This window comes from Syngnathoides biaculeatus, chromosome 20 (assembly GCF_019802595.1).
Source record: "Syngnathoides biaculeatus isolate LvHL_M chromosome 20, ASM1980259v1, whole genome shotgun sequence".
In the NCBI taxonomy this organism is placed as follows: domain Eukaryota; kingdom Metazoa; phylum Chordata; class Actinopteri; order Syngnathiformes; family Syngnathidae; genus Syngnathoides; species Syngnathoides biaculeatus.
Genome location: NC_084659.1, coordinates 3730772 through 3748045, shown reverse-complemented (window position 1 = coordinate 3748045; position 17274 = coordinate 3730772). Strand labels below are relative to the sequence as shown.

At 44.0% G+C, this 17274-nt stretch overlaps 1 protein-coding gene and 1 long non-coding RNA gene across 4 annotated transcripts; both read right to left on the bottom strand.

Moving 5' to 3' along the window:
* Positions 1-1308: 1308 nt before the first annotated feature.
* On the bottom strand, positions 1309-16727 carry LOC133493213 (uncharacterized). Of its 3 annotated transcripts, XR_009792892.1 has the most exons (5): positions 14885-16727; positions 12062-12215; positions 10205-10334; positions 9826-10122; positions 1309-3750 (listed from the first exon to the last, which is right to left on the bottom strand). It is a non-coding gene; the product is annotated as an uncharacterized LOC133493213 (long non-coding RNA). The 3 variants fall into 3 exon arrangements; XR_009792891.1 differs by having other exon boundaries at positions 9826-10334; XR_009792890.1 differs by lacking the exons at positions 9826-10122; positions 10205-10334 and having other exon boundaries at positions 1311-3750; positions 14885-16723.
* Positions 7314-9155, bottom strand: LOC133493200 (Friend virus susceptibility protein 1-like). Its single transcript, XM_061806268.1, has 2 exons — positions 9022-9155; positions 7314-8967 (listed from the first exon to the last, which is right to left on the bottom strand). Exons 1-2 carry the CDS (start codon positions 9153-9155, stop codon positions 7314-7316), a joined length of 1788 nt encoding a protein of 595 aa, XP_061662252.1.
* Positions 16728-17274: the final 547 nt, after the last annotated feature.

Below are 17274 nucleotides of genomic sequence, written 5' to 3'. Positions count from 1 at the left end.
GTGGCCTTTTGGAAAGAGGTGATAGAGGCTCTCGAACAGCAGAAGCTTCCGGAAGACTGGACGATGACAGCCAAGGTAATCAGAGAGACAGGCAGGAGAGTACTTGGAGTGTCTTTTGGTCGGAAAGGGGAGAAGGAGACTTGGTGGTGGAAACCCAAAACACAGTGAGTCAAACAAGGAAAGAGATTAGCGAAGAAGAAGTGGGACACTGAGAGGACTAAGGAGAGGTGAAAGGAGTACATCGAGATGCAACGTAGGGAAAAGGTGGAGGTGGCAAAGGCTAAACAAGAGCATTATGAAGACATGTACACCAGGTTGGACACGAAAGAAGGAGAAAAGGATCTCTACAGGTTGGACAGACAGAGCGATACAGATGGGAAGGATGTGCAGCAGGTATGTGTGATTAAGGATAGAGATGGAAATGCGTTGACTGGTGCCAGTAGTGTGCTAAAAAGATGGAAAGAATACTTTGAGAAGTTGATGAATGAAGAAAATGAGAAAGAAGAAGAGTTGAAGAGGCAAGTGTGAAGGACCAGGAAGTGGCAATGATTAGTAAGGGGGAAGTCAGAAAGGCACTACAAAGGATGAAAAATGGAAAGGCAGTTGGTCCTGATGACATACCGGTAGATGAATGGAAGCAATTTGGAGAGATGGCTGTGGAGGTTTTGGCCAAGTTATTCAACAGAATATTAGCGGGCGAAAAGATGCCTGAAGAATGGAGGAAAAGTGTTCTAGTCCCATTTTTAAGAACAAAGGGGATGTTCAGAGCTGTGGGAATTATAGAGGAATAAAGTTGATGAGCCACACAATGAAGTTATGGGAAAGAGTAGTGGAGGCTTGACTCAGAACAGAAGTAAGCGAGCAACAGTCTGGTGTTTGGTGTGTTATGTGAGAGAAGAGTCTCTGCGAGAGTGAAGGGCAATTTACAAAACAGTGGTGAGGCCGGCCATGATGTATGGATTAGAGATGGTGGCACTGAAGAAATGACAGGAAGCAGAACTGGATGTAGCAGAAATGAAGATGTTGAGGTTCTCGCTCGAGTGAGCTGGTTGGATAGGATTAGAAATGAGCACATTAGAGGGACAGCCAAAGCTGGATGTTTTGGAGACAAGATTCGAGAGAGCAGACTTCGATGGTTTGGAAATGTTCAGAGGAGAGAGAGTGAGTATATTGGTAGAAGCGTCCTCTCCAAAACATCCAACTTTGGCTGTCCCTCAAATGAGCTTGTTTCTAATCCTATCCAACCTTTTCACTCCAAGTGAGATGTTTTAAAACATTTCTGATACCTCGCTCAGGAGTTCGGTATCAAATTTTAATAGGTTCGTCGGAGATAGGCACTCAGAAATGAAGACAAGACACACTTCTGGCTACCAACAATTGGCACTTTATTGGTCCCACACAGAAATGGTAACACAAGCACAAGCACAAATCACGTGGTATGAAGCTAAGTAATATCCAATCAGCTCTTAGAAGAATATCCAGCTCTTACCGTGCGCCAATAGGAGGGAGAGCCAACACTCCAGGTAGAGAGCTGCTTCAATACCGGCTGGGCGTCCGTACGCAACCCGCAGCAGACTCTCCCGAGAGTATCTAAAGTTCTCCTTTTATACTCTAAGCGTGTGCGGAAGGAGGGGTGAGTGGCCAATTCATCCCGCCTGACGCCACACTATTCTTTGTTACCAACAAATGGCGTTGCACGACATCATATAACACAAAAACATCTTTTTATGACATTGCTGGTTATTCAAAGCTATTGCGATCGTCTTTTAGGTTATACAAAGCTATTGCGAAACATATACGAAGCTATTGCGAAACATCTTTTAATTATGGAAAAACAACACAATAAAATTATTCTTACTTCATTCCACTCTTGATGTTTTTCCATCATTCAAAATGTAAGCAATTGATTATAGGCGATTATATATTTCCTTCTCTACCTCAAGACGGATGCGTCGCACGTAATAGCAAGTTCCCATATTGCATAGCATAAGCACACAAATAACAATCATTAACACGATCAAGGGTGGCAAGAAAGTAGTACGCGCAGTGGAGGACATTCCTGTGAAGATGTCCCACCAATGATGAGCTGAAGCCTGTTGTACTAATTTAGCGGCATGCACTACTTCCCCTTTTACTACCATAGTTGACACCATGAGACTGGAAATGTTAGACGCATGTGACTTGATGAGTTTTTGGATGTCTGTAGAACTCTCCAATGCGCATTTGAATCGTTCCAGACACTGACCAGGGGGAGCGTAGTACCTCCCACTGGACCGCAGTCAACCTGCGGGACTCCGAATAGTTAGTCAAACGATACGTCATGTTTCCCCAGCGCCATATGTGTACATCTTGAAGGCATCCTACAAAAGGAACCGAAGGTACTTGTGAGTTATTTTGTGTTGTAGCCACACAGAGAGTATGCGGTCCAACTTGCCACATCATCTCTCTGGCTGGCTCCCTAGTCCAATCACAAAGTACAACCTCTGAGTCGGTTAGGCACGGATTCGAGTACGCATGTTGTAATCTGCAAGCCAACCCTTGGTCTGTTAAATCACATAAATCTGATTTAAAGGTTTTGTTGGTTTTTGGTTCAAACCACTCTCCGTCCATGTGTAAAAACCAATATCCACTTGTCGTTATAACAGGCAAAACCTGATATTTACAAACCACCTTTGTTGTCGCCACGTTGTACTGGGTCCAATAACCCGTACATTTATTTTTGTTACATTTGGTATGTTCGGGATGTAATGTCAACCACAAAGAGTCGGAAATGTTCCAAACCTTCCGCCACTCTTGATAATTTCCCGACGTAACTATCCTTAGAAACGACTCCTTTTGAGCCGCAGCGTGTAGAGTTTGAATACTACATACTGTCCAGCTACTCTGTTCTGTCAAGTTCTGAAGCACTTTCTCTGCTTCGTCCCATAATTTGATATCCCAATTAAACACTGTTTTCCAAAGTTCTGCATTTTCTTTTTGTCCCACCAGAGCTTTAGGAAGCCAAACCCCTATTTGATGCAAGGCCCTGGCAGAGTGTTCTCCAGTATTGGACAGCATGGTCCTAGTTACCTCATTATCAGCAGTATTTGCCAATCCCAATACGGTTCCCGTTCCCCCAACAAAGTATCATACCATGCCCTTTTTATTCTATTACATATCGGAATCGGGGGAAAGTGAATTGTCCAGTATATCTTGGTTTCAACCACTGCTTGAGCTAGATGTGTACAGGTGTCAAGAATGGGAGTCAAGTGTGTTTGAGTTATTTTTGGCATCATTGTTTCTTTAGAAATGACCGTGACCACATACCCCCACCTCACACCACCATCCTCCCCAACCTCCCCGATGATGAAATCCTCTTCTGCAATTGCCGTCCAAGTCGTTCCTCGATGATCAGAACGACACTTAGAGCTAGGTCTGTCTAATAGTGTGATGTCCCACATACATGTGACGGAGGAAGCGGAGACTGTCACCCTACTCCCCTGTATCACGTTCGTGGTGGACTCACATATCATCATGGGAAGATCACAGGTGATGTTGACAGAGATTCTCCGTCTCATCCCGATGAACTGGCTTGTCTCGCACACATGACCTTCGGTCATTCCCCAGGAGAGTCGGACCATGGCACCAACGGCAAGGAGGCAGATGACCCAATCATTTCCAATTCCTCGGCACCGGCTGTTCTCCATCTCTGCGTACTCCCGTCGAGGATCGTCCAATCAGCAGCTCCCACTTCAACAAGCACACACCAAGCTGCAACAGATATGGTTACCACTATTGACAAAAGAGAACATGATTAGTATTCTCGCATGTAACATTTGTTCACGGGTACGTTCACCCATTTTTCCCCTCCTTGATATAAAACACTGACTGTGGCATCAGACCCCTGAGCTATAATTTCGGCAGCTTTTGGTGGCCCGAAGGGTTGTCTAACCCATACTTTAGCTCCCGGTTTGTCCGTCGAGCCGAATCCTCCATCTCCCTTCATAGTTTGTATTACAGGTTTTGGAATTTCCTGTACCGATGTCATATTACAGGGTTTAATCACCAATTGAGCCAATTTGCTTCCTTTTTCCAAAATCAAGGGTTGGTCTGCGAACAATTTGCATATTATTACAATTTCCCCTTGGTAATCTGCGTCGACTACTCCTGCTTGGATGGTTAACCCTTTCAGGGATAAACCACTCCTTGGTAGAATATGACCATATGTCCCTTTCGGACATTGTAGTCCTAACCCCGTTCTCACAATTTGGATTTCTTGTGGGAGGATGGTTTCTGTATTTAGGGTCCGCAAATCCAGTCCAGCAGAGCCTGGCGTGGCTCTTACCGGAATTTCCGCATTTGGATCTATTTTCCACATTTTAATGGTGCCCTCAGTGCTTACCGTTTCTTGATTGGAGATCATCCGGATGAGTGGGGTTACTCCGGATCCCACCGGCCGGTTGTTGAGTTGTTCAACCGACAACTCCAATTGTTCTCGCCATTTATTGAGGGTTCTGTCAGAAGCATTTTTCCTCATTGTTTCCTTCAATAACCCATTCATACGTTCAATTAATCCTGCAGCTTGTGGGTGATATGGAATGTGATAAATCCATTCCACGTTTTGTTCCTGAGACCATTTTCGCACCGCATTTCCTGTGAAATGGGTTCCGTTGTCTGATTGTATTTGGAGGGGTGTTCCATAATACCCTTTAATCAAATTCAAGCACTTAATGGTGCTATTCTGATTGGCATGTTTGCATGGGTGTACTACCAATACTCCTGAGAAGGTGTCAACAGCAGTACACTTTACAATTTGCACCCTTTTGATAGGGGCATCGGGCCAATGAAATCGATTTGCCAAATTTGTCCTGAACTTTTCCCTCTATGCAACTGTCCTTGGACATGTTGTGGGACTCCCCTCTTTTGATGTTGGCATTCCTCGCAATTCATGATTGCATTTTTGACATCATCCAATTTTAGATCAATTCCCCGGTCTCTTGCCCACTGCAGTGTTCCTTGAACGCCCCAGTGTCCTGCCTTGTAGTGCGCCCACCTCGCAAGGCCAGGGCTCGACTCTCGCTCTACCACCATGATTTTCGCTAGTTGGTCGGCAGCTTGGTTGTGTAGGGCTTCCGCATTTGTACAGTTAGTGTGTGCATCGACATGTGACACAGTTATGGGAATTTCCTTTGCCTTTTCCCATATCTGTGCCCATAGTTCTTTGCCCCACACTTCCTTGCTGTGTATCTTCCAATTAGTAGCATGCCATGTTGGCATCCATGTTAGTATCCATGTTAGTAGTCCTTGTACCACTGACCATGAGTCTGAATACAGGTGGACTCCCATGGGTCCTCCCTGCATTATTACCATGTGCACAGCTTTTAGCTCAGCCCACTGACTGCTCTTTCCTTCTCCCATTTCTTCTAGGGATTGTCCTGCTTGTGGATTGAACGCCCCAGCTTTCCACTTTCGCTTGCCGGCATGATACTGACAAGAACCATCTGTAAACCAGGCATTTTGTTTCTCATTGTCGGTTAATTCATCCCACTTTTTTCCAGCTTTCACCGGGGATTCTTCCAGAGGCTTCACCTCGAATGGGACCTCATCTTTCTCGGAACGTCTGCAATTTGCTCGTGCAACATTGACACGCCTTTTATTCCTGGTTTCACTCGCTCTGAAATGTACCATTTCCATTTTATGATGCTTGCCTCCTGTGCAGTCCCTATCCTGTGGGTGGTGGGATTACTCATTACCCAGGTCAATAAAGGAATATGGGTTCTCATTATTACTTCATGACCTACTGTCTGTGCTTCCGTCTCTACTAGCGCCCAATAACATGCTAGTAGTTGTTTTTCAAAAGGAGTATATTTTATCCCTGCGTCAGTCAGTTTTCGTGACCAAAATCCAAGAGGCTTTCTGATTTTCCCCTGCTTTTGCCACAAACTCCAATTTGCGTAGTCGTTTAACGCAGACACCTGTAGCTCCACAGGTCCTGATTGCATTTTCCCCAAAGATACTGCCTGTTGAATGGCCTCTTTTGCCAATTCAAACGATGTCTGTTGTTCAGGCCCCCAATCAAAATCCTCCTTTTTCCTAGTACATTTGTACAAGGGTTGGAGAATTTGTCCCAAATGGGGAATGTGGTGTCTCCAAAACCCAAAGAGCCCAATGTATTTTTGAGCGTCCTTTTTACTGTGTGGCACTGGGAAGTTTGCCACCTTTTCTTTTGCTTTGGTTGTAATCTCTCTTTCCCCCTTGTTCCAAATTATCCCTAGAAATTTGGCAGTCTGGGCAGGTCCTTGGATTTTAGCAGGGTTTATTTCCCAACCAAACTCTTTCAGTTGCTCAATGATTTTACTCAGCCATTCTTTCACTTCCGGTTCAGTGTTTCCCTGTATCATGATATCATCGATGTAATGCGACACCAACATGTGTCGGGGCACCTGTACTTCCGCCAGGTGCTCTGCCACAATCCTGTGACATATCGTTGGGCTATGCAGGTACCCTTGGGGGAGACGAGTAAAGGTGTACTGTCTTCCTTCCCAGGTAAATGCAAACTGTTCCATTCTGTCCTCAGGAATAGGTATGGTGAAAAAGGCGTTGGCCAAATCCATAACTCCATACCAGGTTCCACTGTGATGCTGTATCATTTCAATGATGCTAATAGCATCCGGGACAGCTGACGTCAGTGCTGGTGTCAGTTTGTTCAATTGTCGGTAATCTACCGTCATGCGCCAAGTGCCGTCAGATTTTCTCACCGGCCACAAGGGGTTGTTCCACTTGGTTGTGATCGTCTTCAGAACTCCTGCCTCTAAGTATTCTTTTATGGTGGCAGCAATCTCTTCCTGTCCCCCAGGAATTCTGTATTGTTTTTGGCAAACCGTTTCGGTGGCCTCAGGGATAGGAAACGGGGTCATTTTTACCTTCCCCACTAAGATGGTTCGAACGTTGATTTCAGTTCCAAATTGGAATTTTCCCGTCTGTAAATACAGTGTCATTCCAGCTAGAATGTCCATTCCAACTATCCACTCTGGTACTGGAGTGACCACCACTTCAAATTTGCGAATTGGCATTCTTCCAATTTTTAAAGGCAACGTAACTGCCTTCCCATTTACAATTTGACCCCCCAAGCCCCTCAATGGAACTATTTCTCCCCTCATTTTGTCAGGGTTCCCGTGAATTAGAGAGGCCTCCGCTCCTGTATCAACCAGTGCAGATACACATTGTACCGAATTAACCCAATAAATTTCCATTGGAACATGGGGCCGAATATCCCCTATGTTCCACCGGTGTGAAGTTTTGTTCTGCCTGGTTATTTGAGTTTGACCTCTATCCTAGCTAAGAAAATCCAAGCTTTTGGACCTCCGATCTTTACTTCTCACCTTTCCTTTTCCCTTGGCCTTGCCTTTTCTGATGGCAGCCACGTGACTGGGGCCTCTTGCATCTACTAGCATGTCGTCGCTTGAATCTGTATCTTCCTCTTCGTCTTCTTCATCCTCAAATGCATCCAAGGGAGGGGCTGTTGGTTGAGCTGCCGGCGTCATCATTCCCTTTAAGATGGTGGCCAGCTGAGCAATTTCTGATATTCCCTTTGATCCCCTGCTTAAGCAACTTACCTTCAATCCCCTTTGTTTGCATTTTGCAGCCAATGCACTTGTGGGTAGCCCGTCAATTTCTTCGGCTGGCACCCCAGCAGCAAGTAGCGCCCTCCACATTTCTCTCCTATTTCCCCCTCCCTCGTTGTTGGATCGCTGTCCACGATTGTCTCTATCAGGCCTGCGCTCACTTCGTTGTTCTTCCCGGGGGGGGCGAGTTGTTTCTCCCCAATCCCCTAGAGTCGCCAACTCCAACAAGCGCGTTTTCACGTCACTAAAGCTGTTATCGACGGCTCCTAACAAAATGGTAAGTATCGCAGACCTATAGTGGGGAGGTGCGTCTCGAATCATTGCATCACGCACCACTTTTGGCACTGCTGTTTCATCAATAAAAGCATGACCCGCTCGCGATATCGACTCGCGCGTACACAATCTCCCCATCCTGTGAATTGCGTCGCGGATGGTTACCCAAGGCCCTTTGATCTTGGGCCAATCATGCCACGTTGGATACACAGATTGCGCTGTCATAGCATACAAGGCAAATAGCGAAAAAGAATCACCTACCGCCATTGCTCTCCCGTTTGCACGAAACTCGGCATTCATTCGAGAATCTGAACTCAAGCCTCCAAATCGCGAAAAGTCCTCTGAGTCAAGCTCTATGGCGTCAGCTCCTTCCTCATACATCCGCCTGAGCCAAGAATCAGCTGGTTCTCCCTGCTTTTGTCGATACTTTGATGTTAAATGGGCTATCTCTTCCTGAGAGAAGTCCTCTTTTGTTATCGTCATTCTGGGCGGCGGCTGAGGCTGTTCTATTCGCCTCATTATAGGGTTTCCTTCCCTATCAACTATAGGTACATTATTCTCATCTCGCTGTTCTTCAAAGACGGGCAAGACAACATGCTGTTCCTCCCGTCTCCGCGAGATCGGTTTAACTTGGAGATGTCCAAGTTGTGGATACAGCGGTTGAGGTTTCATTTCCCCGCCATATTGCATGTCGCCATCTCCCCATATGTCGCCATTCCATCCCTCTGGCTCCCAGTCTTCCTGGAGTGCCACAGCGAAAGAGCGGACCTGTTTTGGGTCGATGCGACGCGGTCTTTTATTACTTTTCTCGCGCGCCATTGAAGAAATAAAAGCCACTGATTTCTCCAAGATTTTCTGCGTTTTAGCTTGGTCAGATTCGAGCGCTTTAATATTCTCTTCAAGTTGCGCTATCTTTTTATCTTTTTGCATTTCAGAAGCGCATACTTTATCCAAAGCCTTTGTTCTTTCCTTCCAGGCTTCGGCAAAAATCCACAACATCTCTCGGACGCCACCCAGCGGGGCTTTGTCCCTCACATCCACCCTGCTTAACATGCGCTGTAGCAGCGGTGGAGTTGCCAAGGGAATTTCTCCTATCCACGGCTTAGGGCGTCCCCCGTACCGTCTGAGGAGTTTCCCTATTTCTTCAAATCCAAGGCTCTCCCAGTCGGAGACGCCATCCTCATTGGGAGCCACCTCCGCTCCCTTCACCGTTTTACACTTAAAACTTGAGGCCACTTCCGCCTCCTTCACAGTTTTGCTCTTAAAGCAACAAGCCATTTCTGAATGTATTCTCCGCGATCCTGCCGACAACGCCAAAAATGTTTTAAAACATTTCTGATACCTCGCTCAGGAGTTCGGTATCAAATTTTAATAGGTTCGTCGCAGATAGGCACTCAGAAATGAAGACAAGACACACTTCTGGCTACCAACAATTGGCACTTTGTTGGTCCCACACAGAAATGGTAACACAAGCACAAGCACAAATCACGTGGTATGAAGCTAAGTAATATCCAATCAGCTCTTAGAAGAATATCCAGCTCTTACCGTGCGCCAATAGGAGGGAGAGCCAACACTCCAGGTAGAGAGCAGCTTCAATACCGGCTGGGCATCCGTACGCAACCTGCAGCAGACTCTCCCGAGAGTATCTAAAGTTCTCCTTTTATACTCTAAGCGTGTGCGGAAGGAGGGGTGAGTGGCCAATTCATCCCGCCTGACGCCACACTATTCTTTGTTACCAACAAATGGCGTTGCATGACATCATATAACACAAAAACATCTTTTTATGACATTGCTGGTTATTCAAAGCTATTGCGATCGTCTTTTAGGTTATACAAAGCTATTGCGAAACATATACGAAGCTATTGCGAAACATCTTTTAATTATGGAAAAACAACACAATAAAATTATTCTTACTTCATGAGAACCTCAGCATCTTCGTTTATGTTACCTCAAGTTCTGCTTCCTGTTGTTTCTTCAGTGACACCGTCTCCAATCTGTACATCATGGCCGGCCTCACCACTGTTTTATAAACTTTGGCCTTCATCCTAGAAGATATACTTCTGTCCCATAACACACCAGACACCTTTCGCCAGCTGTTCCAACCTGCTTGGACCCGTTTCTTCACTTCCTTACCACACTCACCATTGTTCTGGATTGTTGTCCCAAAATATTTGAAGTCCTCCACCCTCGCTATCACTTCTCCCTGTAGCCTCACTCTTCACCCTTCATCCTACCGGAAGCTCTTCTGTCACATAGAACACCAGACACCTTCCGCCAACTGTTCCACCCCACTTGGACCTGTTTCTTCACTTCCTCACCACACTCACCATTGCTCTCTATTGTTGACGGCAAGTATTTGAAGTGACTGGCACCAGTCAACGTCATCACCTTTACTCGCTGCACATCGCTCCCATCTCTATTCTGTAGAGATCCTTTTCTCCCTCTTTCGTATCCAACCTGGTGTACATGTCATCATATTTCGTCTCAATGGAATTAACTGTCAACAATGACTTTTTTGACCGGCAATATAGTAAGTCAGGTGATTTTATGGCGTAGGTGCACATGACACTGTCCGGCATATGTGAGGCCAATCGTAAATTCCAAAACTTTTTAAAATTGTCTGCCAGGCATGTAATACAGTGTGGACACACATGCAACCAGTGAGCTGTAAATGTATGTAAGTAGCAACAAGTGATGCTCGCCAGGTTATGCTCAAGATGTCATATAAAAAAAAAAGTTGATACCGAAAATTGGACCAGCTCGACACCTTTGCCAGGGTACTCAAGGGTGTATGGGAGTTCACCCAACCAGTCTATATGTTTTGAGGACTTGCAGAGGGTGTTCGACCGTCCCTCGGGTGGTACTGTGGGGGGGAGCTCCGGTTTCATTGCCCAGTATCGCATCTTTACATTTTCGCAGATGATGTATTCTGTTGGCTTCATCAAGCTGTGATCTCAAACTCTCACTGAAGTGATTCACAGCTGAGTGTGAAGCTGCTGGGACGAGAATCAGCAGCACCAGATCTGAGACCACGATACTCAGTCGGAAAAGTGTAGCGTGCCCCCTTCAGGTCAAGGATGAGGGTGTCCAGGCTCTCCCTTAGAGATAGGGTGAGAAGCTCGGTCATCCGGAAAGGGCTCAGTGTCGAACAGCTGCTTGTCTGCATTGAGAGGAGCCAGATGAGTTGGCTGGGGCATCTGATCCGGATGCCTCCGGGACGCCTCCCTGGTGAGGTTATGGGGCCACGTCCCACCGGAAAGAGATCCCAGGGACGACCCAGGACACGCTGGAGTGATTACGTCTCTTGGGTGGCCTGGGAAAGCCTCGGGATAGTGGCTGGGGAAACAGAATTCTGGGCGCCCCGGTTAAAGCTACAATCCCCGTGACCCAACCACGGATAAGCAGAAGACGGATGGATGGATTTCACTTAACACGTGTATTGTTTGGAACATAACTACTGTGTTCAACAAGGGAACACTGTAAAACAGTAAGTAACGCTGTACTCTATGGAATGTGAATGTGTGTGTTATATACCGTAGGGTGTCACAGTTGTAATCACATTTCTGCTGCTTCAATCAAAAATATTCCTCCATCATTATGGTGGCATTAGGCTTTAGAACTAATTCCATTAACGATGCTCAATTTTTTTATGACTGTGAAGCTACTGGTTCACCATAAAAAACTTAGCTTCATGCATCTGAGTGCCTGAATTAGAAAAACATGCATTCTCGTGGCACATAGCCAATCAGATTAAGGGTCCCTGCCCTTCATTATCTTTGCTTGATTTAGAACACATGAGGGGTTTCATGTGTGATTTCATGTTGCTGATGATTTTTTTCTTTTCTTCTCAGAATGGGGTCCTTTCCACACCCTCTTGTTTTGCCACGATTGGCTACCCTAAGTACTGGAACTGCCGTTGAGGCACAACATGGCGCGAGAGTGGTTACACACGCACGCATGCACGCACTCATGTACACGCAGCGCAGACACACACACACAGAAAAGTTGCTTCTAATTCAAAATATTATGTAGCCTTTCAAGGTTCATCTGACTTCCGGCAGAAGGCGAAGTTCACCCTAAACTACTCACCAGGATGTCATTAATGTTACGTAAAATGCATCATCAAACGGGGCCCGTCGATATAAATATCATTCAAATTAGAATACATGCAACAAGTGAACTACCTGCTCTGTGTAGGACAATTCGAGGCTGCAGATTGAACACAGCGTCCAGTAGTTGACATTTTGGCTCCTCCTCCTTTTTTGGCCCGTAAACGTCTATCTTGTACTCTCCTGTCGTTCTTGAACACATTTTCACATGAACCACGAACTTTCTGCGCTACATAAGACGGATGAGAAAATCAAGTGAAAAATCTTAATTATATCAAGATACAGATTTGGATATTGTGAGTGAAACTACATTTATCCATCCATTTTCCAAGCCGCTTATCCTCACTAGGGTCATGGGAATCCCATAGCCTCTCTGAACATGGATGTTTTTCGTCGCCTTAACCCCAACCGGATTGGCCTGATCAGAATTGCTTGATAATTAGGATTTTTTGTGGATCGGCCCATCAGTTTGAACATCATAATTCGCCGATCCAAACAATGACGTGATCAACTCTGCCAAAGACATTTACTCCTCATTGCAGTCTTGGACTGTATATCTGATCCAAAATCCAGTTTCTTTTCTTATCGTACAATTTATTTGGCTTTACACGGTCAGAATTTTTGGGGCCGATCACTCACTTTGTAAAAAAAATCCAATGACAGTGGCTCTATTTAAAATACCTGTGAATTTACTGTATATTCTTGTGGCCTTAATTATTTTAAAAATATATATTTATAAGAAATAATGTATCTATGTTTATATCGTTATGCCAGTGAGGAATAGTGACAGACGGAACAATATAATGGCTTTTCATTACATGGCAGTAACTATAGAGCTCGTGCATGTGACGTCACCGTTTTCCCGGCGCCATATTGCCGGTCAAACAGAGCTACTCGACAGTGTAGGAGACATTGAACCAGAATAGGATATTCAAAATACCAGAGACCTTTTGTGCTATTGGTTGTGACAACAGAGGAGACAGCTCTTCAAAGAGATAATTCTTTAGAATACCAGCTGAAAAGACCAGAAAAGATCGATGGATTTCGGCAATTAAACGGTGTCACAGCTGTAGAGCGTTGGCCTCACAGTTCTGAGGATCAGTGTTCAAAACTGTGTTCATGCTCTCAAGTTTCAGTGAGGGGAAGTGACTTAATTACAATAAAGTATTTCAGAACTTTATTGGCCGTCAGATATTTACAGTACTGTGTCAAAAGACACGAAAAAAACTGTAATCAATACTACTACACAATAATTTCAAAATCATACATTGACCACGAAGGCAAAGCAGAGGATGGGTACATTTCTTTCTTTGTCAATGACTTCATCAAATTATGACATCAAAACCTGATTAAATCGCTGTAGTCTCGTATTTCATAGGGGTGTTTTGTGTGTCTTTTAATGTTACACTTTAAAAATCTGATGCGCAACAAAGTTGTTGAAAATAAACATGTCAGCGACATGGGAGACGAGGCCGCTAACAGAGGACACGTAATGCACAGATGAGCTTAGACAAATTTGCTTTTTCACGATTATTATTACGGCGGCACTGTGTCACAGCTGTAGAGCGTTGGCCTCACAGTTCTGAGGATCAGTGTTCAAAACTGGTCCTGGCTGTGTGGAGTTTGCATGTTCTCCCTGTTCCTGCATGGGTTTTCTCCAGGCACTCAAGTTTCCCCCTATATCCCAAAACATGCATACATTGGAAACTCTAAATTGCCCCTAGGGGTGATTTTGAGTGCAACTGTTCTCTGTCTTAATGTGCCCTGCGATTGGCTGGCAACCATTTCAGGGTGTACCCTGCCTCCTGCCAAATGACAGCTGGGATTGGCTCCAGCAATCCTCGTGAGGATAAGTGGCTCAGAAAATGGATGGATGGATGGATGGATGCATTATTACTACTGCAATAAAATCTTGCATTCAGATACCATCACATCCCGTTTTTTACCATCATCGGGCATTACCTTGTAAACTCAAATGCAACATGAGTGGACTGCGCTGACTGGATTTTAAAGAGAAAATGGAGGGGAATCATGGTGGTGTAAGGCATCGCTTCTCAAATAGTGGGGCAGCTTCTGGAACATGGTTTTTTTTTCTTCTTTTTTTGCCATACGAGAATAAAGTGTTATTGCACATCCACAACAGTAGTTGGCAGTGGCACTCTCATTATTAGCAAGTGTATGCAGCGCGTATGTGTATGTGACTACAGTGGGAGACAAGGAAAGATGGTTGTGTTTAGTGTGTCTAAAAATGTTGGCAGCAGACAGCATGAAGCCAAATAAATTAATGCACTACTTAAACACATTAAACCCTTGTCATGCTGATAAGACGAATTATTTTCAGCAAAAATGTGCTGAATATTGTCAACAATTATCCCATTTTGTGAAATCTACTTCAGTAAACTGTTAGCATCATACAAGGTAGCGTACCAAATTGCTCAGTGCAAACAAAAATAAAAAACACATCGTAGCAGATTTTTTTCATTTTTGTTTTGTAAGTTAAGGTGTTTTATACATTGTGCTCCTGCTTTAATGTTTCTGAACTGAATTGAAGTTATTTATTGATTTTGTTAAAATTTTTCACTATCAAATTGCACCATATGTTAGTCAAAAATGTTTGCGGTTTAAACATGGATTTTTAAGGCAAATTGATGCACTTTTTTCATTACAAAACAATGTTAATAGTTATTTGTTGTAAGACAAACAATATATTTTTGTTTAATGTTGTTTTATTGAAAGGATCGGTGCTGGTCGGCACTCAGGAGACAAAGACGACACTCAACAAAAGACCAACGTTCCCAAATGCTATTTAGCCTAATAACTGGCATATTTATTTCGACCAAATGCAAGTTCTCAAAACACAGTTGACATTGCGTGAAATCAATCATATGAGCCCCTTACCTATGCCGAGAAGGTGGAGAGCCGTTCACCCTGGTAGAGGTCCGCTTGTCAACCAGCTGGACGTCCGTACGAAACCCGCAGCAGACTCTACCTGTTTGTACTCTGCATCTCTCTATTATACTTTTCAGTTGCGTGCGAGAGAAAGGACAGGTGGCCTACCCGTCCCACCTGGCGCCGCAACAATTGTTTCCTGATTTACTATTGACACCTAAGTGTGTCCTTCAGGCTCTGAGAAACATCTTACGCAGCCATAACTGTCAAGACATCCCACAACAATGTTCGTCTTTGGTATGCATGGGAACAAGATAGTGAAACGGTCACGATGTCTTGACCAGAAAAACAAGTGAGTGAAAAACAACCTATATGCGAAAAAACAAGTGAGTGTATGCATGCGAACACGATAGTGAAACGGTCAAGACGTCTTGACCAGAAAAACAAGTGAGTGAAAAACAGGTAAGTGAAAAACAACTTATATAACCATGGTTGCATAATACATTTGGGTATTCAACGGTTATGGGAAGCATCACTAATTAACACCCCTTTCAAATGTTAATAAGGATACTATGTTCTGTCTAGCTGTACATATAATTTTATAAACAGCTGATAATATTTATGGTTGCAGTGGAGAGTGGGGTGGCACAATGTTTTTTTTCTTGAAAGTTGGGGCGTGACAAAAAATTGAGAAGCACTGGTGTAAGACTTGCCCTAGGTATGTTCACGCACTTCGATACGATTCAGCTTGGAAGCAGGCCACAAAACATTAACACTAACTATACCGCTCTTTTTAGCGGTTGTATGTAAACATACATGCCGTTCTGTCGGGTCATGCTCTCAAGTTTCAGTGAGGAGAAGTGACTGAATTACAATAAAGTAATTTATTTAGAGTAAATTACCATCCAGTTCTGTCTCATAATGTTGATTTGACCTGAAGAATACAGAGCAGTAAATTCAAAATTTTTGGGAGCAAAGGTAAACACTTTACGATTAAAAATCTTACGACACACCAATAAACAAGAATGTCGAGAAAATTATCTGAATTAATTGCTCTATGTACTTACTGCCATCAAATAGATTAGATATTTTAACTCGGTGGTCAGTTTTTAAGAGGAAACTGGAGCCCCAAAAGTTTTTTAGAGGAAATTGGAGTGCCCGCAGAAAACCCACACAGCCACGGGGAGAACAAGCAAGCACTGGCAGGGCCGGGATTTGAGCCGTTGTGTGGCAGAGGAGCTAACCATTGTCGTCAACCGTGGGACCGTATTCAGAATCCAGATTACGATGATAATAACAACGATGCAAACACTACAGCATTTAGTTGTTAGTGAGTGAGTTTTAAACCGTACTTTAAATGTCAAAGACTTTACCTCACCCTTGATCTCTGGTTCGCGTAATGTTGATCGTCGCTCTTTGTTACACAAGTCAAACTAAACTAGACCGAAAAAATTCAATGTGCACGAAATGATCCCAAACCGAACACAAGGATTCCACGGATGATGTTTTAGTCCAGTAAATTAGTGATCAGATATAGTCCATGTCGACAACATTCGGTCCAAATTCAGGAAAACTTATGAAGTCCATGGAGCCTCCTTCCACCGAACCAGAAGGAAAAGACCGGAAATGTTAAAACGACGGACCATCGACTCGAGCTTGGCGTCCTTTCAAAATGAAATACATCTTCGGCCTACAGGGGCGTCAATGCTCCGGATTTAAAATCATTCGAATAAATAAGACATCTCTTATAACCTAATCAGTTAACTGCTGAGAGTTAGTTAAACTATGCCAGGATTGATAAATAAGCAAAGTTCATTCGAATCTTAATATGCATTAAAAAAAATTACGTTTATTTTCAATCAATACACATACTGCACGTATAGCTATTTTAAACAAAAAAACTATTTAAAAATAAAATCCTATTGGTATTGCAAGACAAGCCCAGACCTGTGGGCCAGTAAAAGTTCACGATCAAGTCGCTATTACAAAAAAATAAAATGTAAAAAAAAACGACAGCTCATTGACATATAAACAAGCTTTGGCTCTCTCTTGATGCCGCTTGTCCCTTTAAATATTTCTGCCGGAAAGGATCATGGGTATGGGAGATCCCAGCGTGTCGTCATTTTTTATCATTACTGATCGGTCGAGAACTTCCGGTAGTTGTCAGCGAGTGCGAACATTGAGTTGTAAGATTATACATTTAATTTTCGGTTTTGATGAATGAAAGTCTTTGCATCTCAGTACAATGGTTATAACGTGTGTAGTAGTTGGCTGTACAAACCGTTTTCTGAAAGAATCCGTCTTAAAATTTCACTGAACACCGATCGCAGATGGACGAAAACAGCTACCGCGTCACGCCATTAATCGAAAGAAATGGGCACCAGAACATGGCGGGGATC

Coding starts and splice junctions, on each gene's coding strand:
- LOC133493200 (XM_061806268.1), bottom strand. CDS start 9,155: ATGGCTTGTTGCTTTAAGAGCAAAACTGTGAAGGAGGCGGAAGTGGCC. Junction 8,968..9,021: donor TGGGAGAGCCTTGGATTTGA/AGAAATAGGGAA, acceptor GCCGTGGATAGG/AGAAATTCCCTTGGCAACTC.